A 27,842-nucleotide genomic window follows, 5' to 3' on the forward strand; every position below is an offset into this window, starting at 1 on the left:
CAAGGTTGCGAAGGATGTGGCAGCTAGAAGAAGGATAACCAAAAAATATCCTACCATTTTTTGGAGCTTATATGTTGCCCATTGCATAGACCTGATTTTGGAGGACATCGGGAAGCTGCCATGAGTTTGATGTTGTTGCAAAGTGCAAACAAATAACCAAGGATATTGATAACCATGCTTGGGTGTTCAGCGTTATGAGAGACTTCACAGAGGGTGAGCTTAGTTGGCCTGCTGTCACACGGCTTGCCACTAATTTCCTCTCCCTCCAAAGCCTTTTGAATGAGTAACAAGCTTTGAGACAAATGTTTTGTAGCCAACAATGGATATTTTGGAAAGATAGCACAAAACCGAATGCCATGGTTGTGAAGGTGTCTCTCATCCACCAATTTCCTCTCCCTTCAAAGCCTTTTGAATGAGTACCAAGCTTTGAGACAGATATTTTGTAGCCAACAATGGCTATTTTGGAAAGATAGCACAAAACCAGATGCCATGGTTGTGAAGGTGTCTCACTTCAAAGATGACTTGTGGGAGAAAGTCACTGAGATTGTTAGCTTAACTGAGCCCTTTGTGAAAGCCTTGAGGATCTTATATGGAGACAAGTCTCCAATGGGCTACATTTATGAGGGCATGGACAAGGCCAAAGAGGCCATCAAGGCTTTTTATAGGGGAGATTCATCTCTATGTTACCAAGAAATGTGATTTCATTAGTGTGTGTGTGTGTGTATATATAGGAAAATTCACTAAACTTCACTAAATGTTTAAATTAATTTTTTTAAAGATTAGTTGAAACTTAAACCAAAATGTTACACTGTACAGTGTACACAGTTCACTATATCGAAAATTTGTATAAACTTGGATTAGAGTCTAGGATAATTAGCTGCCAATACATTTTGGATAAATTTAGCAAGTGGTCCTAGCAGTGCTAATAAGGGCAGAATATGGTCCTAATTCCCGACAGGCTCAATAGTTATACTTTCTAGTATTTCCCGACCTTTCTTTACTGAAAGCGTTCAACCAATGTTGCAAAAATTGTGCACAAAAATAACTCTGAGGGTCCTATTACCCACCACTTCGTGGTGATATCCCCAGGAGAATTTTTTCTCCATGATGAGCCTCAACCGACAACCAGCAGCCCCTTAATGCCTCCTACTAGCTCGTTGTGCCATTTCTTTGCTACCTAAGCCAGCCATGTGGCCCCTCACCCACCTGTATTGATCATATGTTTGAAGGTGGGCCTCTCGAATCTAAAGGTGTGTCTTGTCGTTTGATAATTGAGTATTGGGTTTACATATCATGGATACTTCTAAGTATGGTTTGACGAGGGGGATTTGGTGGAAAGAGTGGGCTTAGTCTGTACTCTTGTCTCCTTGATCTTTGTTGTTACCCTTGAATCTTAGTCCCATGGGATCTCCTTTATTGACCATTTCGTTCTAGGGAGGTACTACTTGGGAAACCCCGACTTTGGGTGTGTGGTCCCGCTCCTTTACTCGCATATATTACTCCCTTCCCACTCATTATACCCCCATTCATCATTTCTCCCACCTAGGACCACATTCCCATTATGGGTCCACATAGGGCTAGCCTCCCTATCCCCTTGCCCCCCCCTTGGGTCAGGTCTAAACTGATGCCCCGGAGGTTGAAGCAACTAAAAAAAAGCATAATTGGCCACATTTAACATGAAATTGTACCACAAAATGCAAAAGATGGTCGGGACAAAAATAATTAGCATGTGGGCAAAAGCCAACACATGAGCTCTACCCCAATCCATGGCCATCACCCTGGTTCCATAGGCCCTAGATGAGCCTCCTTTATCATTTAGGAACCCATGATTGTCCCAACCCCTAAAGGGCAATGAAACGCCCTACCTCAAAAGGGGTAATCACTACTATATTATACACATCATGCTCTTGTCCTTTCAGCTCCAAGCAGTTAATTAAACAAGATTCATAAAAGGCAAAAGGCATATAAAAAAGGGTGGAAAAATCAAGGTCGAGGCACCTCATGTACCACGACTACTCCCTCCTATACATTATATACCCAGGTGTGGGCTTCCCCTTATCTAGCTACCCCTATGCCCCATTATGTGACCCAGGGTTGCCCCTCTCGTCCCCATATTCCATCTCACCTATTTGTCACTTGCCACCCCCATTAGAAAGGGTGTACCTTGGACATACCATCCCCTCTAAGGGATGAAACCACCTAATAAGGTACTTGGCTAACCCCCTTTGGAGTTTGGCGACACTGGCACATGCCAAAGCCCACTACGGAAGGGCATGCCATTATGAAGTGCCCACTTTGTTATCCATGCTTTGTAAGCTCCTTTACCCAATTATTCTAAAGACTAATTGTACTAGATGCCTAGGGGACGCATTGGATCTTATGCAGGATTGCAGGTGGTTTCCATTTGGGTTTGGTTTTCCTATATGGGAAACTAACCCCAGAGGCCCACATTAGCACATGTAGGGTGTGCATAGAGAGCCATGGGCCTCCACAGCAACAGACAACACTCCACAGATCTTCATGGATGTTCAAAGACTACTAGCGATCCACTTTTGGGACGATGGTGACATGATTGGTACACTATGCCCAGCAGGCCCCCACAGGAGCCCCACACTCTTGGCAGGTGTCCCAGCACTTGTATGATGTCATGGCAACATTCATTCCACCACCTAGACCATTGCAGAGGATCTACAAACATCTCTGATTCATATGGAGACCCATGGGGTCATTGATGTGCCCTCAAACCCACTGAGAGCATTACAGGTCTACTACTTGGAGAACAAGGGGCCACCCCCTTGTCCATCATATTCTGAGGAATTTATTCCTCAACATGGCACTTCAAGATGTTATTGAGCCTTTGGAGGGCCTTACGACATGCATACATCATTAATTGGCCCCTTGTGAGGCTTGTTTTTACATTATGAGCTACTATGGTGGGCTTGCCACAATTAGGAGTTATTATTTGCACATTATTTTATCTTTAGGGGCCCATAGGCTAATTTGAACTCCTTAGGAGGCAATATATTGATGTTAGATACATTCATTTGTATCATCACTTGACTTGGGATCTCTCTATCTTTAGAGAACTTCGCAATTTTTCCTTGGAGGATTATTTTGGATGATGGATGAATTTTGACGTATGGATCTACTTTAAATAAAGGTAGATCTTAAATCAACAAGTCAATTATGTTATATCTCTTGATCATATTTTGAAACATAAGTCATAGAACTTGAAAGAAATGAGGCTAATTTGAACTCCTTAGGAGGCAATATATTGATGTTAGATACATTCATTTGTATCATCACTTGACTTGGGATCTCTCTATCTTTAGAGAACTTCGCAATTTTTCCTTGGAGGATTATTTTGGATGATGGATGAATTTTGACGTATGGATCTACTTTAAATAAAGGTAGATTTTAAATCAACAAGTCAATTATGTTATATCTCTTGATCATATTTTGAAACATAAGTCATAGAACTTGAAAGAAATGAACAGTAAGTCATTCAATGGATAATATGGCAGTATTTGAAGTCATTGCAGGTCTTAAAATATGTTTTTACTATATACATAAATCACTCTCAAATTTGATGTATATGAATTGTGGTTGTACTTGCATAATACTGCCTATTAATGATAATGATCTAGATAATTTTTTTCGAATAATCCACTGTGGGATCCCCCTTCTAGGTTCTTCCTTGGAATATCAAGATGGAGGATGGCTCAACCACCAACTACAATAGCAGCTTGTAACACCGAGGGACTGCCAGATTTGAACCTATCACCTATGGCTTATTCATCAGCAACATGCCTAAGGCAGATAGTAAATCCAATTCAGCCAACCCTTGTGGCTAGTTATGAAATACATGTTATGAAGATAGAAAGAATTAAAAATAAAAATGCACATTTCTATACATTTTTGAACTTCGGAATAGGGATAACTTGCTCTTTATATTTATCTTCTTGTCATGTTTGTTCCAATTGTGTCACTGTACCAACTATGTCATGATTATATTGCCAGCAGGTACCTTTGCGCATTTTGATAGACAACATAGTACATTAGGATATCACTTAGTTGTTTCAGCTATATTTATGACAAGGATGTACATATGAAGCCCTATTAAGGATGTGCTTATTCTGGAATCACTACCATGTGTATGGTATGCAAACTATCTAATAACCATGATCTTTCCTATAATACTAAATACAGTAGCAATTAAACTATCAACAACTATGTTAAGAGTGGAATCTGAGCACAATCTGGCATACAATTGGTATCACAAGCAAGATCCTGTTGCGTCCTCGACGGACAGGCTATATTGTTTTTCTAAACAATAAGTGATTTCAAAACTAGGATAAAATTAGCTACACAATCCAACCCTCAGACTATAGTGTCGAACAGTACATTGGATGGGAATCACAGCACTGCCAATTAAATTTACAATTTGGTGACTTTTTGGATTTGGTGGTCGTTTCTGTGTAAGGCATTGAGGTGTGGACCATGGTATATTATCAGCTACATGTGAATTGTTGTCCCTCTACTTGTTTTCAGGTCACGCAACTACTTTAGTTACTAGTATTATCAGGCGATGTATGATTGATGGGGTACAGTTATACTCCTCTTCATTTTAGCTGAAAAGCTTGTATTACTTCCAATCAAATGGAATCACATTTTCCAATGAGCAATGTAATTTATTGTGCAAATAAAAAAAACTGGATCCTAAGTATTACAATCTTTTCCAATTGTTGGAACTTAGCATTAACTGGAGAACTATTAAAAATAGCAACTCCAATCATGAGGGATTCCTCAAACCTTACATCTTCCTGAACTTTACCTTTTGATACTGATAAAAATAGTACAAGAGAAAAGAACTTAATGCAACATATCACAAATTTAAAGTTTCAAGCAAGTCAAGAATGTGTATCTATAATGTGCAATGTTACCCACATAGAAAATTTGGACAGTAACAAGCTTCCAATAAGAGCCTGTTTATATAGATATGAAAATCTGAAAGACCTACCTGCTACTCAAATATTGAAGGACAAGATTGGTCACCCTATCTGGAAGGTAGCCACCTTGTCGAATTACATTCAACAGATTCAAATGACACTCTAAAATCTTCCCAGCATAATGCTTTTGAAACATCTGAGCAAAAGGCTTGTTCTCTGGTTTTAGAAGCTTTGGATCTCCAAACCTGCAACAAAATAACCACATTTAATAGAGCATGATTTTACACCATGATCAACAAAAATTGAGACATTATTCACAGCAGAAGATTAGATTCTTATCGGAGACCTACAGATTGTGTCCAAAACACAATGTCATTTTCTTTAAATTCTTACTGCGATGCCATTATCTAATATAGAACTTTCATATGAAAAGCTCCTATATCCTAAATGAGTGAATCAGCACATGTTAGGAATCATAATAAGGTTTTATATTCTGAACTCGCATCACAGATATCTGATAACACCTTTAAATCCATGTAACTTATTGTATACAGTAATACAATGCTAATTGTCTTCCCTCAACTCACCGAGTGTACAACCGATTCATGATATGCACTGTCCACTTCTTTACTTTCCACCATTCCCAAGACTTCCGTTGTTCTGGGTCAGTTGGCTGTCCCTCAGTAGGAACTGGCCTTTCCAGCATAGCTAAAAATAGGACCATCCAAGCATTAAAGACATTGGGATCAAACAGTTGCTTAGGGACCTCTAGCTGCACAGCAATTGCGTCAACCTTAATTCAACATCCAAATCAGAAAAGGTATATTCAGAGATAAATACAGAAAAAAAAAAAACCTTTCTAGGTGTTAAAAGTAAAAGCATGCATACATATATGGATGACCAGAAGATTTTGCAGATGAGTTTGATCAGCTCTGCTATCTCTATTGTAGGGCTCGGAATTTGAACAAGGCGGTTGAAAATGTCAAGTAAAGGTGGAAAAGCTTCGTCAATGATAAGATATACAGGAGTTCGCTCATCCTCTGACTTGAACCTTGATATATAAAAATTAAAATATATATAAACTGTGTTAAAACTTATAGAGACAAATACTTTGAATCCTGGGAAACATTTAATCAGTTTAGTATAGAAATGGAAGGTAAATTATGAAAGCCAGAACAATATGTTGTATTGTGGTAAAATACATACTCGTACTTCCTTGAAAGAATTCTCAGCACATATAAAGCACCATATACTTGCTGTTCTTGAAATTTACGCTTGACCCAGGTAAGGAGGGCAGGCCAATGCTCTGGATAGTCTGCATTAATAATAGTTTTAAGGCACTCACCTAGCTGCACTCTGCACAAAGACAGCAAATGAAAATTAGCTACTACGAAGACACTTTTAACAGATTAAAAATTGAGAGTAAAATTTATGCTGTAGCATTCAAGGCACCACAGATGGAATATAGACTACATTTGCAGACAAAATTCAAAAAGTGATGCTACAAAAGATTTTGTCAAGACATGCACAAATAAAACTTAAAAGTGAATGTGAATCTGCTACTGTTTTAAACAATAAGTTTCCCATAGAACAAAGTAAAGTGGGATATTAACAGAATGTAGATTTGAATGTGCATCCATGATACGCGAGCGACTTAAGTGGCAGTTGTTAAGCTAAGATACTGGCTTCAAGCAAGCTTGAACATTAAATTTCTTGATACATAAAATACTTCAGGAACTGGCCCCATCAGATGTTCCTGGCATACATATATACTTAGTCTCCACATGAAAATGCACAAAATGTGAAACAAGCATTTCTCCTGCAGGTGAATGTGCTCGACAATCTCCATCAGCATTCCCTAAGTTCAGGAGAGAGTAATTAAGAGGATGGCCACAATATATAAATGGGAAAAAATAGTCAACCTTGATCTACTCGGAGAAACTTTAGTATACCTGTAATTTAATGAACAAAGTGATTAACCAACTACGAGAAGGTAATGCATTTAGAAATGACGAACACGAGCAATTCAATAGTTTTACAGACTTGTCACATCATTCAATCAAGTACAAAAAAGCTTTCGTATTGATATGAAGGTAAACAAGCTTTTGTATCAATATTAAGGTAAACAAGCTTGCAGATAGTAAGTTAAATGAACTTTCATGTGGATATTTCACAGTTTTACAGACTTGTCACATCCTTCAATTATATATACCTCAACAAAGAAGGAACTCGAACAATGAACTCAAGCAAATTTTCTCTAACTGTGGCCTTATCAGCTGGTGATATCTTCTGCTGCTCACCTGCAAAAGAATTTTTCAATTAGATGATCCAAGGTAGAGAGGAATATAATCAAACAGCACAATATAACAGATGAGACTATGAACAAACCAGGCTCATGAGGTGCCCAATTTTTGCCTATAAAATTCTTGAAATGGATACTTGCAACTTGACGTACAGCCAAATCACAGCTTCCATCAACTATTATATGTAGAAGTCTGACAAGATGCTGAGGTGTGTACTGATACTGCATCATCAACAGAAAACTAGTCACAAAAAATTATTTATAAGATGTAAATGTTGAACCATGGGAGTAGACAATACAGCCAGTTAATGCTAAAAAATGGAAAAATACCTATGAAAGCACAAAAAATAAAAGTTCAACATGAGAAAGGATGAACCAAAAAAGTGAACCCTAGAAAGAGAGGAAACACTACTCAATATCAGAAATAGAGTTAGAGCTAGAGGAAGAAGTAAACTGTATAGATGTCCCTGTCATCATCTGTGACTGAAAAAGTCAACGCAAATCCAGATAATGTACTCTGGGGGAGTACCCGGGGATGAGAGGACCTTGCTGGGTGAACCTGGGAGGAGCCCAGGAGCACTCCATCAGAACTCACTTAACATATCCTAGGCTGCATTAAAAAATCAAGTGATGGATGTCTGCCGACTTGATCTAGGCAAAGGGTAAAACCATGCAAGGAGTGGAAGTGGCCCTTGGAGGATGTGCAAGAGAATGTGCAATGTCTCACAGATTTGATGTCATCCAACCCATCAATGGGAAATTCAAACAGCACTTTGCGCTTCTCGCCCTTTAATCACTGAGAAAAGCCAGAAAATGGAGTTGATGCCCTTAGTGGTGCAAGGTCTGGAAAGGTGTTACTAGGTCTCCTATCTATGAGAGATCACCTTGCACATGTATAAAGCTAGACCTCTGATTGGGATAGCGAAATAGGTTGGTAACAGACACTCCAGAATCATGAAACAGATAGTGATATCTCCTCTGCGGTTCATAATTTACAGGACATCCAAAGTCAAAGTATTTTACACCTCTAAATCATAAAGGAATGCTCTATCTGGATAATGGTTTCTTCCAATGCTTTTAGGATGGAGAATTTATTGAACCCTTTTAGGAAATATTCAGTGTAGTTTAGTTCTCAAGCCTGATGTTTCACATTTACATTCAATTGTGGTGTGAATTAATTTTGACCATAAACTATGATTAATGTTCTTACAACGAGCCTGTCATAGTGAATGGACAAATGACATTCACTTTTTGATTGATCTGTGTATGACCATCCTCCCATGGTATATTCCAAAAGAAGTCCTGCCGTTAGACAATCAAATCTTATCCTGAGATGAAGGATCTCTCTTGGAATGGTTTGTAAGCTGGATATTAGACAAATACGTAACAGCTCATAGTGCCTTGCCATGTTATGTCTTATGGGGTTAATGGTTGTCTAGAAATAAAATGATCTTGCAAGGTAAGGATGATTCTATAGGTAAGGTTTCCCATAATATAAGACTTGTCTTATAGAGAACCATTAGTGTCAGGACTCAGAACACTAATATGGCTCTAGAACCTACCATGCATAGACCTCTGGAGGTAAAAAGAACAGTTTGAATTTAATCTCCTTCACTTATGTATTCAGGGAAATTAACTTTGCAGGAACACTGGCTGTGCAGGAATTCAGGGAGAAAGAACTCTCTTATGAATCTGCCATATCTATCTTCTGATATCTAGATCTAATATATGAGAAAGAACTCCCTTATCAATCTTCCATATCTATCTTAGCATTTGAAACAACAGTCCATGTCAATGGGCAAGAATTGGACATTACACCCTCTGAAATTTTTGAATAATGGATAGTCGTTCACTGTAAGTGGGTATTCAAGAAGTACAAATTGGACAAGATTGCCAAGAAGTATAAGCCCCGACTTGTAGCCAATTATACTCACATGGAGGAAATAAATACAAGGAAACCACTTTCCAATTACAAATAGGCTTAAACAAGGATGTACTTTGCAATTTGACAGCATGTGATCTTAAGAGGTTGAGCAAAAATTTATTCATAAATTACCTTAATTTCGTCTCTCCATTTTTTCTTGTTCATTCTTATCCTATAATTATTAATTGAATATATAACATTTTGTAGGATTCACTTTTGTTCCTAATAAATTACTGTACCTCTATTGCATTAGTGGTATTCATACATCCAATCTTAACTTTAATTCCTTTTGTTTATCTACATTTACACTCACCTTTGTTTAAATTTTTTTCATTATTTAATTGTCCACCTATCTAAATTTACATTCTACTTTGTTCAAATCATTTTCATTATTTGTTTTTTCACCTATCTTAATTTCTCATTTAATTCACCCTTTTTTTCTTTCTTGTGATTTTTATAATAATTTATTCTCTTTTTATCTTTACTTTCAAATTCATCAAAATCATTGTTGTAATCACCCACTATCATTTCCATTAATATTATCTATTGAATGAAAAGAAGTAATTTTTTTTATTGTGATGAATTTGACCAATTCCCCCATCATTAATATGACATTACATTTCTCAACTCATTCCTAACAGTGAATTTAACCAAATCCCCCGCCTCTTTAATATTATATTTCCCATCTAATTCCTAAAAGCTAGTTTTTCATATCCTTTATGTTGGTTATGATAAGACAATTTTATTAATGTCCAGCAAATGACTACAAAAGTAGGTCAATGGGACTCAAGAGTACAACCAGTATGAATACAATGTGAGAGTGCCAAAACAACTCCTAGAAAAAGCCAAAAATAATATGAAGAAAGAAGCCTACATAAGTATTACATAGAAGTTAGAACATATGTATAGAACCGTGACAAAGGTACAGTGATACAAAATACTACGTGGGTTTGTCCAAGACCAAAAGGTGTACTAGAGAGAGAGAGAGATCGGGTGATGATTCTAATGATTCAAGATCAACTGAATCTGATGGTCAACACAAGGGCGTGAATTGGGCAGTAGCTTGCTATCAAAGCCTTCTGGAAGCATTGGGGAGCTCGGCTGCACAATCCAGGAAGGGACGTATGAAACTCCTAGCATGCATGGTCAAAAGAAGGAAACTCTAAATGGATCTCTGGTTCCTCCTCTGGATCTATGAGGTAAACTGACAAGCGAGCAGTGCTCTATGCTAGATCTGTTTGGAGTTTATCTCTCTAATGCTATGAGAACGTGTGCCCTAATGTACGAATCAACCCCTCTAAGTTGGTCTTAGTGGTATCTTGGTGTCTGATGAGGTCTAGAGCTCTACCTGCCGCCATTTGTTGCTCCAATCTGATGGAACACTCTTTTCTATTTGTCAATAACCTTTGATTGGGATCCCCTAATGATGAGTGAAGTGTCCACTCAAAGAGTCAAGGATGTTTCTAAGCTCCAACATAGTTTATTTCAAGAAATGTTATTGCAAAAAATGACGACAACATTTTTCAGTGGAGAGATGGAAGAAGATCATAAGGCAAGATAAGATAAATAACTCTATTAATGTCCAATAGATAACCACAACAGTAGGTCAATGGGTCTAAAAGAGTACATACTGAACAAAAGTACAATGTCGGAGTGCAAAAGTGACTTTTATAAAGTTGCCAAAATGCATATCAGAGTAGTTACCTAATTGCAAAAAGGTGGAAGCTGAGGTAAGCTAAGAAAGTACATGACATGGAGTGGAACAAAGTACAAATACAAGAAAAAAGATAAGATGTGTGATATCTAGGGCCTGGAGGAGCTCAAGGAAAAACAGCATGAGAAGATGTCATGGTATGTCACATGCAATAGTAGAGGACAAGTCAATGAACCAAGAGGGTCTCACCCTACCACAGCCCTCAATGATTGTGAAATTGTCAATGCATCGATGGATGAAATCTTCTAGAGTGTGGCTAGGACTAATAAGTTCCGGTTGTATGACCCTAGGGGGATCCCAAAAGTGACAAAGCACAACGCTCATAACACCAAGCCATGGAAAAGAAAGCTTTGAATGGGCATCCAATTAGGATGACCAGGAGCACCGGCAACCTAGCTCAGGGTATATTTAGTGGCAATTTTTCAACAACTGGCAAATTCTTTTTGTCTTCTCATAAAAAATTTGCCAATTGGCCAATTTCTCTTCAAAATTTCCCCTTCTTTTTACATAAAATGTGCTTATATTGGTAATATTCACTGAAATGTACAAGTTTTAACAGTAAATTGCATGTTTTCAACAGAGCACTCACCTACATATCTATATGAGAAGCTGTCATGGTATGCCACATGCAATAGTAGAGAACAAGTGAGTGAACCAAGAGGGTCTCGCCCTACCGCAGCCCTCAATGATTGTGAAATTTTCAATGCATTGATGGATGAAATCTTCTAGAGTGTGGCTAGGACCAATAAGTTCGGGTTGTATGATCATAGGGGGATCCCGAAAGTGACAAAGCACAATGCTCATAACACCAAGCCATGGAAAAGAAAGCTTTGAATGGGCATCCAATTAGAATGACCAGGAGCACCAGCAACCTAGCTAGGGGTATATTTAGTGACAATTCTTCAACAATTGCAAAAAAAAATTGTCTTCTCATAAAAATTTGCCAATTGGCCATTTTCTCTTCAAAATTTCCCCTTCTTTTTACATAAAATGTGCTTATACTGGTAATATTCACTGAAATTTTCAAGTTTTAACAGTAAATTGCATGTTTTCAACGGAGCACTCACCTACATATCTATATGTATAATTTTTCAAACCAAAATAGTTGGTCCAGTTTGGCTACTTCATTGTCTATAGATAAGATGGTAAGCAACTTGTGGCCTAGAACAACAGCTCCATAGGGGCCTTATGGAGGTCAATTAGCATTGGGGGGGTTGCATAGGTAGACCAAAGAGTCAAGACCTCACAACGCAATTATCTAAAGGATCGTATGAAGATCGATTGGGCTTCTGCCTAGCACTTGTTGTCTAAATTAAGCAAAACTTGGAAGTAAGATGTGATCTATGATCTTTGATCTAGGTGGAGTATGAAAATACTAGGTTTTGTGATCAATCAATTTTCTCATGAAGAAAACAAGGCACATTTAGTCTAGACAACAAAGGAAAGTGATCAAAGATCTACCAAAATCCTACAATAGCCCTCTAAGCTCGGACATCTGAAGAAAAATGTTCCTCCATCTCTAATAAATTTATGGAGCAAAAATGATAAATCCTCTCTAACCTCAAAATATGGTGGCCAATGTTGATTTTTTGTAGCTTGGGTAGGTACTTCTACATAGGCCTTGTGTTTGATGTGCAAAAGTCGCTCACATTCTCCTTAGAACACTTGCTTTAGAGTGAGCAAGTTGCTAATGTAACTTAACCTAAGTCTAACATAGAAAAAAAGTCTATTGGCTTATTGAGCTAATAGAAACTTAGGAAAAGTAAAGTAATTTCCTTTGCTGAGTAAGTTTTAATCTTAGACTTTGATCTCAAGTGAGGCAAGACCCAATCTCGACCATCAATCACTTTTGAGATTAGGTTTAAGGTAGGGTTTTAGCTCAATGTAGATTTATAAAACCAATGTTGAGGAGAGGAGATAGACACACAACAACAACATAAGATTGAGGGAGGCATCTTAGCAAGCGATGTGATGGGTCCAAGGAAGGTGCAAGGAGCAGCGAGGGAGACAAATCCAAATTAGCGCATGAAAATCAAAGGACAAATCTAGGACTTGATCAGCTGGATAACTCCAGGTTTATTATTGTATATGTCATTCCTTAGTTAGGCAATTATCCTAGAACATCAGAGCAAGTGTTGAATTGTCTACAAAGATGCATAGTAGAAAATTAATCTTTTTATCTGATAATTACTTCTACTGATCTTCAAATAATTCTTCTTATGTCATTGATATCATTAAGCAATTATAAACAAAAAAATCTCAACAATAACGCAGTGAAACCAGTAGAAACAAATAAGATCATAAAGAGACAACCATGCAAAATAGAGAACAAATTTTCCTGGGAAACCCAAACTTGGAAGAAAACCCAACAACTCTTCTTCTAGGAGAAATTTATCTTCGACAAGGTTTACAATAAAATGTCTAGAAATTTGTGCCAAAAACCAAGTCCAAACTTTAGCCATTTCATCCACGAGTTTCTTCTGTAGAGGAGAGATGATTGTGAATGGGTGATCAAACGAAGAGTCCCATCATGTATATATACAAGTCGAATGGATGTATTTACCCCAAGGGGCACACCCTTTCATGGTGGGTCTGACTTGTCTCTTTTGAGCCTACATGAAACCCAAAAATAAAACTTACTTTATTTTAATTTCGATAATTTTTCGGGCCCGACTTAGGAGGCCTCTTGGCATGTCGGAATACCCCCCAATGCTACACAAAAATCAACAAAACCTCTTAGCAAGGGAGGTATTCTCCTTGGCTACAACAGATTCTCCATTAGCTGAAATTTCTCCTTCATTAAGAAGAGTTTATGAGCTTGCCATGTCGATGCATGTCTACAGAAAACTCCATCTTGGAGTGGGCAATGTAATCCAGGGCTTTTGGCCAAAGTCCTTTGTGGCTCCTTAGGCAAAAGTATCAATCTCCTCTCGTCATGACCCAACCAAGTCCTTCTGGCATCCAAGTTCTTCTAGATTCTTAGGAGAGAAATTGCCTTTGGACAATTCACCTTTTTGGTCAAAGCCCTTTATGACCTAGACAAGTCCTTCTGGCTTCAAAGGTGAATTACAACTATCTCCTTCAGTCGACCCAACCAAGTTCTTTTGGCCTCTAAGGAGAAGATTTGTCCAATCCTATAATTTCCCTGAGTCATTCACCTCCTAGTCAAACTAGCCAAGTCCTTCTGGCTTCATAGGTAAATGTATCCTATAATTTTCCCCTGTTAATAGCTTCGGTTATTCACCTTCCTGGTCAAAATCCTTTATGACCTAGCCAAGTCCTTCTGGCTTCAAAGGTAAATGTATTCATCTCCCCTTGTCAAAGTCCTTTATGACCCAACCAAAGTCCTTTACTGCTTCAAGAGATGGTAAGCCCAATCCTACAAAGGCCTCATCATTCCCTTCCAATGAGGGAGATAGTCAGCATCATACTAAGCTCGTCTTTGAAGTATCTCCACAATTTTCTCATCTATGGATATGTAATGTAGCTCTCTTGCTCCTCTACCATGTCCTTCTGCCAATACTGCTCCCTCTTACTAGGAGAACCCTCTTGTCACAAGTCTTTCTTTGTTTTTCCTGATGTTGCCATCTGTTGCCAAAATCTTGGCAGCCTTCACAATGCACATGAAACCCTCATTCAGGAGGCCATGGAAGAAACAAGTACAACCAAGAAAATACAAAAGACAAGAGATTGACTGAGGAATAAAAATAATAATAATCAAGGGAGAAAAATATGAAATACTTACCTCTTGATTAAGAGTAGAATTGTTGAGTGTTGTAAGGAATTGTCAACTCCCTCTTGATTCTTGCTTCATTGTAGAAATCAATGAAGTCCATCTTCAATCTTATCAAGCTTAGATTCCTTTGTCTTTTTTTGAGGTGGATGCTCATCCTCGTCATCAAGCTTACTGTTAGCCCCTTCCTTTGCCTAACAAACTTCCTTGTAGCCCCTTATCTGACTTCTAACATTTGGTCCAGTTGATCTAGGTGCTTTCCAGCCCTCAGTTGTCCTCCTTTAGGTCTCTTCCTACTTGTAGTCATCTTGTCTACCCTAACCAGGGCTACTGGACCATTGTTCAACCCTTCTCCTCAAAATATTTAATATTGGAAAAGAAGCCCGACACTTGCTCAAGCTTATGCACCGATTTTTCCTCATCTAAGAACTGTAGTATAAGGAACACCAATTCTTTACTAACTAAGAGATGACATGATGCCAACTTTTACTTTAACGTTAAATATCCAAGTCTGTTACCAAACATTCAATCAAACATCAACCCCGGCATATTAGGATTTCTGACAAAATATTACAACTTCCAAAGGATTGCTTTAATGGCCGCAGAGCTTCATCTAATAAACACTTCAGCTAAGGGTTTCAGGGTTAAAATTTTCAACCTCTGCCCTCACACCTCGAAACTGCTCACCATTTAATCTTCTCCTTCGACACTCAAGATCAGCAAAAAATAAGCGATAGGGAACTAAATGATAAAGAAAATAGATAAAGCAAAGAAAAGAATTTCACCATCCTTTTCCCAAGGCAGCACCTCAAGCTCTTCGTTGATTATAAATTATAAGCCTATCAACCTATCACAGTTCATATAAAATGAGGTCTAATAATTAGAGGGCCTTATATACGTTGATAAGCACAAAGAGAGAGTATTGTCGGTCGTCAAAACATGGCCAGAGGGGTAGTGTCTGAGACCTTGTTATGTGCAATGGTTGACGATTGAACAACATGAATATTCGCCGAACTCGGTTATCACCTGCTTCTACAATAGTCGACTTGCCTTAGATGTGTTATAGGAGACAATTTTAAGGTTTGAACTGTATGTGTTTCCTATGTGTTAGAATGGGAGAGATGTGGTTCGAGCCTGCAACCTCATGGGTCAAGTTACCTGACCAAAAAAGAGGATGGTGGTGAATAATGGACAGTCGGCAAGCTGCCAGTTATTTGGTCTCAACTGAGTGCATACATATTTGCTTTTACACTTTGTCTAAAAGCTAGATCCCTCTCTTCCTCACTGCAACCGTCTTCAATAGGTTTGTCACTTAGCCTCCAGTCCAGCATATTGTCAATAGCCCAACCAAGATGATAAGCCTGAAAGCCTGTGGTTAACATTGACTAGAGAATTTTCATGATCAATTTCTCCATTAAAATCATACCCACTCACTATTGTATATTTGTCATTCCGCTTTGATGATTTCATGGTTGCACCGTAGGCAGAGAGAGGAAAATCATCGGGTGTATCCATGGGAGAAATCACTGTTAGCAGGCTTTGAGCCTATTCTCTTCTATTTTGTGTATTGAGTATCTTGTGACAGAGGAGGAAATCTCGTGTGTGTCCGTGCAATATGAAGAGAAGTTCTCCCCTTGTGCCCTATTGCATTCAAAACCTATGTATGTGTTCGAGCCTTCTGATAATTTCAATAGTGCTCGATCTCTACTATTACTGCAACCCTCTTTATAGTACCGATATCTGCATGCGGATAAAGAATCATAGCACGTTGTGCATAATCCAAGGTCAGATTGATACTAATACATGGATATTCACATAGTTTGACATCAAAGTTTGCCACGACCTCACTACAGTTAAAGATAGAGGAAGTAGGGAATCATGTTTCGGGCTTGTGGATGCAAAATTCTTCTTCTCATAACGCAGTCCCCCTCAACAAAGTCAATGATGGACTTTGTCCTGATAGAGGCCCGCGGTGAATACCGTGGGTGTTGAGTGAGCAAATTGTCTCTTCGTCGTCTATTCTTATCAACAAGGCTCTGACACCATGTTGATTTTCTACAAAGATAAATAGTAGGAAAATAATTTTATGATCTGATAATTACTTCTAATGATCTTCAATTAATTCTTCTTATGTCACTAATATCATTAAGCAATTATACACAAAAAAAAATCAACAATAATGCAGCGAAAACAATAGAAACAAATAAGATCATATAGAGACAGCCATTCACAATAGAGACAAGAATTTTTCCTTGGGAAACTCAAACTTGGGAGAAAACAGAGCAACTCTTCTTCTAGGAGAAATTTATCTTCAGCAAGGTTTACAATAAAATGTCTAGAAATCTGTGCCAAAAACCAAGTCCAAACTTTAGCCATTTCATCTGTTTTGTGCTCCCACCAATGTATTCTATAGAAGAGATATGATTGTGAATGAGTGATCAAATGAAGTGTCACATCATGTATATGTAGAAGTCATATGGGTGTATTTACCCCAAGGGACACACCCTTTCATGGTGGGGTCAACTTGTGCCTTTTGAGCATACATGGAACCCAAAAATAAAATTTATTTTATTTTGATTTCCATAAAATTTCTAGGTCGATTTAGGAGGCCTCTTGGCATGCGGTAATACCTCCCGATGCTACACAAAAATCAACACCAAGTAGGTTTAGATTAATTTATTAATGAAGAATTGTGATTGGGCGAAAATATGTGTCATTGTGATTGCGATTATTGTATTTGCTTCCGCTGAATATGTTAGGAACCTAGTTGTGTGTTTATTCAGTAAATTCTATGCTAGGAATAAAATAACACGTGCTAGGTTTGCAGGAAAACAAACACGGTATTAGAGCTAGAACACTGAAAGCCAATCTCTAAATCACAAAATCCAGGGTTTGTATAGGATCGTTGAGCCAAGTTCGGTCGCAATCGTGCAAAGGCAAAAAAAGAAATTTAAGGGAGTCAAAGTAAATCGGTCAAACGGCTGAAGAGACAACTTTTTAAGCCAAAATTTTGTGTTGGGGACCAAAGTCTGATTTGATGATAAAATAAAAATACAAATAAAAGGTTGGCAGTTGAGTGGGTTGCTAACAGCCTAGTTGCTATGTTGGCCAACAACCTCAGGCTGTCAGACCAAGCGCCATAAACTCAAGCCGATTGACAAAAATCGTGAGTCGGTCAAGCCCAAGAAGAGGGAACTTGACGAGGAGCCACCATCGAAGCTACAAAAAAAAATCGAAAGAATCAATCAACCATGCAAGCAAAGCGGTGGACAATGAAGTGACAGTGTCAGTTGGCAGAGCAACTCGGTGGCAACATAAAGGAACCTACAACAATTGACCCACCGACCGCAAGAGACCCTACCCAAGATCGTGTGAAAGATTATGCGAAGGAGAGCCACCAAAATAAGATCTATGCACATGGATTTGGTCGTAGTAGAGTGCAACATGAACGAAGGTGATCAAGTTGCTAATGTAATTTAGCCTAAGTCTAACTTAGAAAAAAAAACACATATTAACATGTTGGCTTATTAAGCCAATAGAAGCTTCGGAAAAGTAAAGTAATTTACTTTAGTAAGTTTTAATCTTAGCCATTAATCTCAAGTGAGGTGAGATCTAATCTTGATCGTCAATCACTTTGAGATTATAGTTAGGGTTAGGGTTTTAGCTCAATGTAAAGTTATAAAAGCAAGGATGAGGAGAGGAGATAGACACACAACAGTAGCACAAAATTGAGAGACACATCTCAATGAGCGATGTCTTGAGTCCGAGGAAGGTGCAATGAGTAATGAGGGTGATAGATCCAGATTAGCCAATGAAGATCAAAAGACAAATCTAAGGCTTGATCGGGTGGATAACTCCAGGTTTATTGTTATATATGTAATTCCACAATTGGGTTATCCCGAGACGAGAGCCCAAGTAGGTTCACAAATTAATTGATTAATGAAAAATTGTGATTGGGCAAAAATTTGTCATTGTGATTGAGATCATTATATTTGCTTTTGCCGAATATTTTGTTAGGAATCTAGGTGTGTGTTTATTCAATAAGTTCTACGCTAGGAATTAAATACCAAGTGCTAAGTTCACAGGAAAACTAATAGCCAATCTTAATCCAAACTTCAAAGCGCATAAGAGCCCACCCAAGACCCAAAAAGGGAGATCCAATAAGGGCATGCATCCAATGCCTATGTGCATACTAAGGTTGAATAACCAAGTCATCTCTCAACTCCACAAAGTGCCCAAAGTGGGAAGCCATCTTCAAGGCAAGTCCATCAAGTAGTGCAATCCATGTGATTTAGATGTATTGGTAAATGTCTTGCTTGATTACCCAGTTTAAAAATTTTAAATACTACATGAAGGGAAAATCATTACCCAGTTTAAATCCTACTTCAAGGGAAAGAGATTAACAAGTGCATCTAGAGAGTATCAAAAGAGAGGGATTTGATCAAGGAAGACGAAAACAAAATTGTTTAACCGAGAGGCCTCAAAAAACCAACAATAACCACATCCTAAGGGGCTACAATAACCTCAAAGCAAGAAAGTCAATATTACATGAGTATGCATTTCTAAAGGCAAGGGGTGTGCTCACCACACTCCTAGAATGTGGGTACTCCAAAAATGTACATTTTCGCATGTCTCCTTTTGGTGGAATGCAAGGAAACACACTAGGGGAATGTCTCCTTAAAAAAATGAGATGACCCCATGGTCTTTTTTACCAAAGCCTATTGTTTTCCACCCCCCCCAAACCTAGTAATTATGGATAATATTAAATCCTTAAAGTAAAAGTTGGCATTATCCTTTATTTTTCTTTTTCTATCCCTTTACTTGAATTTTTAACATTACCATTAATTATTCAAGATGTTTGAGAGTGGTTCCAACCTCATCAAACTTCATATGGACAAAAGGAATTTCATATCCGATACATAATTTCGTAGACTTAACAATTTTTAAGATTTCAGAATTGGCCAAATCGCAGGATTTCCATTGGACTCTATCATGTATGACGATATAACATTGACAAGTTAATCAAGAGCACCAAGCCCTCTATGTACCCCGGTGTTGATGGCATCAATTGTTGAACTCCTTTGTCATGATTTTAGCAAAAATGTATTGAGGAAAAAACACTTCTACCTCAAAACTGGGAAGGTGATACTATCTTATAAATTTTCAATTTGCTAAATATAATGAGAAATACAGTAGCAATAGTCTATCTATGGTTTATTAGTCATGATTTATGATTTATTAATTATTTTGTTACATTGTTATGTATAAGACTATGATTTATCATTCATTTATATTTTAAGTCTCACATATTCTAATTTAAATAATTTAGTATTTTGGGTGGAGTCTCCTATGTTGGAGACCCCTACAACATGCACTAAAAGTTGGGGGGTCATTCTACATATCACCTAGATGCATTCCCAATGTTTATATCCCCGCATCCTAGAAACTTGGTGCAACATTAAGCAAAGTGCAAGATTTGGATATCAATCCTTCCCAAAGGCCATCTCCAAGGTCCAACCTTCTTAAGAAAGGTGAAAAAGTTGAGCCCCAATCTCTACCCAAATGATATATTACGGAACCATCCACTTGCATTGGATGATGCACTCATGGATGGTCTAGACTCTCTGATTTTAGCCTAATCAATCTAGAGGAAACTTGGTTCCTAGACCTCTAAACCATACAACAACATGGATGAAATGTCATGGAAGTGGTTCTTGAAGAACTAGCACTTAAGAAGGACCATAGAAACATAACCCTTATTGACCCACAACTACAAAGCCTATCGCATATTAAAATGTGTCCCCGTGAATTGAACCCAAGTAGTGATATGTGGTAGTGATCTCAATCTCTTCCCCCAAAAAGATGAAATGGTAATCGATAAGAGCATACTTCAATGTGTTGAAGAGCATGATGTTGGTTTTACCTAGGTTGACCATTAACTATCGAAGTTCATAGACATTGGATATGACACTAATCTATCGCTACATCCCCTTAGGGGAGTTAGCCAAAGGATTAAATAAGGAAATGAACACGTGATGTAGAAGACAAATATCCCCATCCTAAGTTTGATCACGAAGAAAGGAGTCTAACTTATCAATATGAATCCCAAAAAGGGAAGCAAGAGGGGGGGCCCCACTTGACCCTAGTGGTGTTCCTAACGGAGTCTAGGAGACTGTGTGTTACGTGAAGGTGTCCTAAGACAAACTCATTAAATATTTTCATAATATTCATTAGGACGATCTTTGAAATACCAATGTCACGAAGTCATTAAATTGAAAGATCTGCATGAAACAACCTAAAGTGTTTAGCCTTGAGGGGTGAGGGTTATTAGTATGTTGACTATGGAAGTCAATATATGGTTTAAGATAGTCATTAAGAAGATGATCCAAGACTTCATAGTTATAAGTTGAAGAAGGTTTTTACAAGAATATTTGGATATGACTTCATCTACTTCACACTAGATAAAGGTTATGTGTAATTATTTCTCAATATGTTGAATCCAATGACTACCAATGACATACACTTTATCACGTTAAAAAAGCTCCAACTTACATCTCAATTTGAGACGAAGGACCTTGGTGCTATGCATCACTACTAAGGTATTAAGATATGGTAACATGGGAGGATGAAGAAAAATTTCATGATTTAACAAAACTATATCAACGCAATTCAAGAAATGTTCATAATGTTGAATTGGAAACCACAATTAGAACCCTAACATAACATGGTGTCAGGCTATCGAAGTCAATGATTCCTAAAGGCCAACATTGAGTGGGATTAGAATGAAAATATATTGTATCAAAGTGCAATCAAAACTTGGTCTACAATGGTCTATACAAAACTTGACATCGCAAAAGTAACAGGAGTAAAAAACAAGACTGTGACCAATACTAGATATGGTCATCATTAGACTGTGAAGATGAGACAATTTTATTAATGTCCAAAAATGACCAAGTGATAAGCCAATGGGACTCAAGATTACAATTTACAATTAGTGGCCACTAAATAGTGGGAGTCTCTACAACACTCCTATAGCTAGAATGTTATCAAAATAAAAGAGTTATAAATGGCGATAAAAGAAAGAGAAGCACAAGAGTTAGGAAAAACCTACAAGGCACAAGGCACTACCTCCACATCAACATCATAAGTAGAAATGAAAGTAGAGGAATAATAGAGAAAGGAGGGCTCCCTATTCACATCAATGATTGTGAAGGGACCAATGCAAAGCATGATGATGTCATCCACAAAGCACCCAAAGTTAGGGGGCAAGGCTATACAATCTTTGGAGACATCATGGCAAGAGAAGAGATGAGAGATGGCCGAGAAAACTTGTCTATCCTCACATTTGAGGTCCAGGAGAAGAAACACATGATAGAGAACTGGCTATTCGCCCTAACTCAAGATGACATACACCATAGTGAGTAGGCCTAACTCTAAGGTCTCATAAAGGTAACAAGTCTAGCAACCGTGCAAGAGGAGGTCCATAGTCTCTCGTAGATCTACCACCATTCAACTCATGTATATGAAGGGTACAACTGAATTTGGCATTTGATATGGTGGTCATGTGCCACAACCAGCTCCACTTATATAAAAATGCAAATGGGGTTAGTTATGTCACTATTGTAAGTGTTAGAGTAGACAATTCAAGCAATCAAATATAATAGTCTATTGCATTGTCCAACATTGAGTTGAGCACCTTGTAATAATGCAAGCTCATAAGAAGGAAATTTGGTTTCAACTTTCAACATTTGTACAAAGACTTAAAGTTGTATATGGCAAAGCCCTTAAAAAAGCATTGCAAACTTGAGAGTGTAGTGGCATTAGAGAAGAACCAAACTTATCATGCTAGGGGAAGCACATCAATATGTTATAGCATTTCATAAGGCAAATGGTACAGTCTACATAGTGTTGTAAGTGAAATGCAGGTATTATTGACTCATTTATAAAGTCTACGAGCGGAGATGATACCAAGTGGTCTACATCCTAGAACCTGCATGGCAATCCACCAAATCAATTTTGTTGAATGACTACAGGGCATTTAAGCAATGACTCTAAAGTGATCAACAAGTGGGCAAAATTGTTGAGGTGTCAACAACTACTACCAAGTCAAAAAGGCCAACTTGAGAACGTGGTTGACAATCAACAAGGAAGGACCACAATATGAAGGTTGACATCATCGATAAACAACTTGATACAAAAATAAACTTGGTCAATCAGCAAGCAAATGCTTTTGAATACCCAACATCTTGTAAGCTAACCTCATTAGGTAAAAGATACTAGCCCTCTATTATAAATAAATAAGGTTCTTAAAACCATCTCGGATAAAAATATGTAATGTGACTATACAATTGATGCAATCTTGCTGTAAGAATGTCTTGTATTATTCTTTAAGCAATTAGGATGATTACAATAATGAAGGACAAGTTTATGTCCTAACCATATCCATGTGTATCAATCATGTGATACTTTTGATTGTCAAAGTTATATTTTTGTCATTATGTTGTTGTCCTTCTCTAGTTATTTTTAAAATAACTATTTGTACGTGAAACTGCATAATTATATATAAATGGACTACTCTACCTTAACAAGTGTAATCAAATATTATTGTTTAGACAAATGATACCTAAATTGATGGAACCTTCAATATATTATGACAACAACCCAAGTTTTAACAAATTTTTTGATTTAATGATTTAGTTTATAGGTTACTAGCCCAAAAGTAACTTAAAGCTTGATTGCATTAAGAATTAAGAATTGATATACGATGGTTATGACATTTGACCTTTCAACCGCTACTACGTTTGCTAAGGAAAATAGCAAATTATTTAATAGAAAATGTACTTGACAAATAAACAAACGGATGCAAATAGGAAGAAAGCCAAGGAGATATAGTATGGTTGGATGGGAGACTGAAGTTATTTTTCCTCATTAATATATGGAGTGAAGGGATCTCTAACTGAATAGCTTATATGGCATAATACTTGCTAAGGTTTTGCAAATGGGATAGCAAGCTAAGTGGGCTTGAATGTTGGAAAAAACTCCACAGTTAAGCATGCTTGAACCAATAGTCTTGGGATGGGGGCCCTCCCAGGAAGCCCTGGTTATAGGGTGCAAGCCCCAAAGGTCATGATTGATGCTATGCAATTTATTTCACAAGTATTAATCCCACTTCTTCTCCCCTGTGAGCATCACCCAACGCAATGAATGCTACATGGACTATTCAAAATCATGAAAAACTTGGACAATTGAGACTAATACTCATGGATATGGTCATAGTATAATGACTTACTCTATGCAGTTAATCCCAAAAATGATATCTAATATGTTGCACTACAAAAGCCCCTTGATTAAATTAAAAGAAAATTAATAATCTTGAATGCAAGCTTAGGACGACAAACAAAAACTGTCAATATAGAATAATATGTGTTTTGTGAATTTTAAAATAATTCATCATACGAATTCATAACATTAGTGAAGGAGTGCAAAGACAAAGGTATCAACTATGAGGCACTGCCCAAGATAAATGGTTGGAGACAAGGCACAAAATGATCGAAATTAGAAGATAGTAATAAACTAGAACCAACAAAGATGTAGATGGGATGAAATGTAGAGTGTGACAACATCAATGATGAGAGCATTTAAGGGAAGACACAGGAAGCAAGAAAAACCATATGGTGCAGTTCATTTATAGTCAAAAAATAAAAACAATTAAAAAAACATTTTTATACTTTGGAACAAGATGAGGATCTCAACATCTTACCTTCCCTTTTCTTCTCTATATAAAACTCCAAAATCCAAAGTTTTGATGTTTCTCAGCTACAACACACTAGTTTGAGCACATTAAAGAGGTTTGGATTTGTACTATGGAGAGCAAGTAACTTTCAAAGGTAAGAAAAGTGTAGACGGGGGATCTTCGACCATATTCCAAGAACATTTAAGGTCCAACAAGTATGAAAACTTAAATAAGCATCAATCTTTTTTCATTTATTTGACTGAAAAAGTTAGATCAATTTTTCATTTATTTGATTGGAAAAGTTAGATCATTTTTTTCATTTATTTGACTGGAAAAGTTAGACCAATGATTAAAGAGGTTTGGATTGGTACTATAGAGAGCAAGCATCTTTCAAAGGCGAGAAAAGAGTAGACAAGAGGGATTTTCGACCATATTCCAAGAACATTTGAGGTCCAACAAGTATGAAAACTTAAATAAGCATCATTTTTTTCATTTCTTTGACTTGAAAAGTTAGATCAATGATTAGATTTGAACTAGGCATTGACAACCTTCACATTCCCATAGATGATAAGGATAATTTCCTATAGAACATAATAATAATAATAACCTAATTTTAAGGCCACAACTTAGCACGTGCAAAGGGCAAAACAAAGGTTGATTGAGAAAGACTAGTAACTTGAGAATTGCTCCATTTTCCAAAACAGTGTAACTGCCAAATGGAACTTGGATATTGTTGTTCTAACTGTATAAATCTGTGATTAGTTATGCATAAAATAAAATAAAAATATTATTTACTTTTTACATATTTAATATTTGGGGTACGTTCCCCTATGTCACGAACCCCAAAGTAACTTGTCACACAACCGAAGATTTTGGAGGCCTCCACCCATCCCATGTCCCCATTACATGGTGGAAAATGGTACAATAGTGTTAAGGATTGATGTTTTGGTTTTCTTATTAGTATAAAGGTTCTTAACCAAAGTATTATATATGGTTTCAAATAGAATAAGGTCACATATCTGTTTTACAAACAAATATAGGCTATCATAGAAAGGAACTTTGTTCAATAACCTCTTAATATGCCTCTGATCTTTTAAAATGTTAATGACTCCCAGCTTCGTCATCATCCATATCCATTTACATATTTTACCAAATTTGTATGTGTAACCAAAACCTTCCAGTCACTATCAAATTCACTAATCATTCCTAATCGCCCATCCAATTATTAATTATTTTCCTAAGTTTATCTTAGGAAAATTGGTTAATTAACTCAGATTAATTGAGGTAAATAGATGTTGCTCTAGAGACTTCCAGAAAAAGTCACTTAATGGGGTCAAAATGATCTTAGTCATCGATTCTGATTAGATCATGGTTGTCGATTGCTCAACGAGAGATTATAAGAGCAAGTCGATGGGACCTTTGGAGAACACATAGAGATACTCAGTGAGTACGATTTACAGTGATAACAAGGGCACAGAGGGAGACATCAGCAACGAGGTTTCAGCAAAGAGTTTGGGAAGATGATTTATGGAGAAATTCTCCACAGATTTTCCAATCATTTCGTGGAGGAAAGGAGGTTGAATTATTCTACAAGAGGGAGGTTGATTCAGCGAGTGTGCATTGTCAATTTGCCCAGTGCGAGTTGCAGAGGCTACAATTCGATTTCCAATGCAAAAGTTGGCTACCAAAGGAGGTGTGAGTGGCTTCAGTGTGTTGCATGAGGTAGTGTAGTTGTCGGAACGAATTTCCAAAGGTTGAAAATTTTTCCCAAAGCCAGCAGTGCTCATTTCCAGTCACCAATGCAAGCAACAGGAAAAGGTGCAAATTGGCAGAGTGAGGCCGAATTGTTCTAGCAGAAGGAAACTTGCCTTTCTAGTTGATTTTGCCAATCGAGAACATTGTTTGCCGGAGCTTTGCCAATGAGAGGCAAGCAATTGTTGTAATTCTCAAATTGTTGAAGATTTATTAATAATATAGACCCTCATCTGCAGAATTAGTTTTCCTCACATTGGTGTTTTTCCACGAACATTTGTCCAAAAATATCGGTGTCAATAATTTTGTGTGTGTGCATTATTTCTCAATTCCTGTATTTATTTGTGAATATTATAGTAGTGAATTAATCTTTATTTGTTGTATTAAAATTTTGAAAACAAATAATCTCCAGTAGATAGAAAATTAAATTTCCAATTACTGCAATTCAGGAAATTTCAGATGGTATCAAAGTTGATCTAGGCACAGAGGGTTTATAGGAGTAAATCAATACAAGGCACAAAAAGAGCAAGTCAAGGGTTTTAACCTAGCTTGATTGCTTCAGTTATTCTCAAGTTTATTTGAGTTTCACCAATTTCCAGAGATGGTCGTAGCAAGAATGAGAGATCAGAACAAGTTGGATGGAGCCTCCAACTTTGGCATGTGGAATGCCAGAATGTCATTCATATTGGATGCGTATGGACTGAAGGAGTATGTGGAGAATGTGATTGCCCTAACGACAGATCCACAACAGTAGGCAACCTACAAAAAGGAGAATGCCAAAGTGAAGAGGAATATCCTTTATGGAGTCGAGCATCATATTGTCTCACATATCGCAAAGAAGGAAATAGCGAAGTCGATGTGGGACGCAGTTATTAACCTGTACCAGAATCCTTCAGAAAACAGGAAGTGGATTCTCCGAGAGAAGTTGAGGACCATCAAGATGCATAAGAGTGAGGACATTACATCCTATCTCACCAGAGCTATCATAGATGAATTGGCTATAGTAGGAGACAAGTCAAGTGATGATGAGCTAGTGCGAATAGCATTGAATGGGTTTTCCAAGGAATGGAGTATGTTCATCCAAGTGATTTCTGGGCGAGATACACTTCCAGGTTGGGATAACCTATGGAGTGACTTCACTCAAGAGGAGCTAAAGCTCAGACTGGTCAATGTCACCAGTAGCAACAACAAAACACCGAAGGTGGAGAAGGAGCAAGAAAATGTAGCCCTAGTAGGAAAAGGGAACGCGAAGAAGGGTTCCAATAAGGGGCATGGCTCAAAGCGAGACAAGAAGAAGAAATACCTTTCTAAAGTCAACTGTTTTGGTTGCAGTCAGCATGGACACTATGTCAACCAATGTCCTAACCGAAAAAAGGAAAAGATGGGGAAGCAGACAGCAGCTTCAGCGGACATTGAGGATTTGTCTTCCAGGTTGGAAGACAAATTTGCTCTCATAGCTTGCCTCTCTAGCTCCACATCCACAGGTGTTTGATACATAGACAGTGGAGCGTCAACACATATGACGAGAGTTAGAGACTATTTCTCCAATTACAAGGAAAAGGATATAGACTTCCAGATACATATGGGAAACAAAACCAAGTGTGCTACAGTTGGGAGAGGTACCATCAACATTCACAAGGAGTTAGGCAAAAGCAACAGTGTTACAGCATGTGCAAGGTTTGGGTATGAATATAATTTCAGTTTCTGCACTACAGGATAAGGGGTACGATGTTTA

General features: G+C 37.6%; 1 protein-coding gene across 2 annotated transcripts in view; it reads right to left on the reverse strand.

The window, feature by feature from the left end:
• The window catches only part of SAD2 (ARM repeat superfamily protein), a 164,340-nt gene that overhangs the window by 127,403 nt on the left and 9,095 nt on the right, over positions 1–27,842 (reverse strand). For both annotated transcript variants that reach the window (XM_089373759.1, XM_089373758.1), the window contains exons 2-7: positions 7,338–7,473; positions 7,162–7,249; positions 6,156–6,305; positions 5,838–6,000; positions 5,537–5,721; positions 5,021–5,194 (exon numbers count right to left, since the gene is read on the reverse strand). In XM_089373759.1, the coding sequence (XP_089229885.1) occupies positions 5,021–5,194; positions 5,537–5,721; positions 5,838–6,000; positions 6,156–6,305; positions 7,162–7,249; positions 7,338–7,473 (896 nt within the window). The remainder of the gene's footprint in view (positions 1–5,020; positions 5,195–5,536; positions 5,722–5,837; positions 6,001–6,155; positions 6,306–7,161; positions 7,250–7,337; positions 7,474–27,842) is intronic.

The sequence above is a fragment of the Pinus tabuliformis genome, chromosome 8 (assembly GCF_031772625.1).
Source record: "Pinus tabuliformis cultivar Carrire ecotype Pingquan chromosome 8, CPIR1, whole genome shotgun sequence".
Lineage (NCBI taxonomy): Eukaryota > Viridiplantae > Streptophyta > Pinopsida > Pinales > Pinaceae > Pinus > Pinus tabuliformis.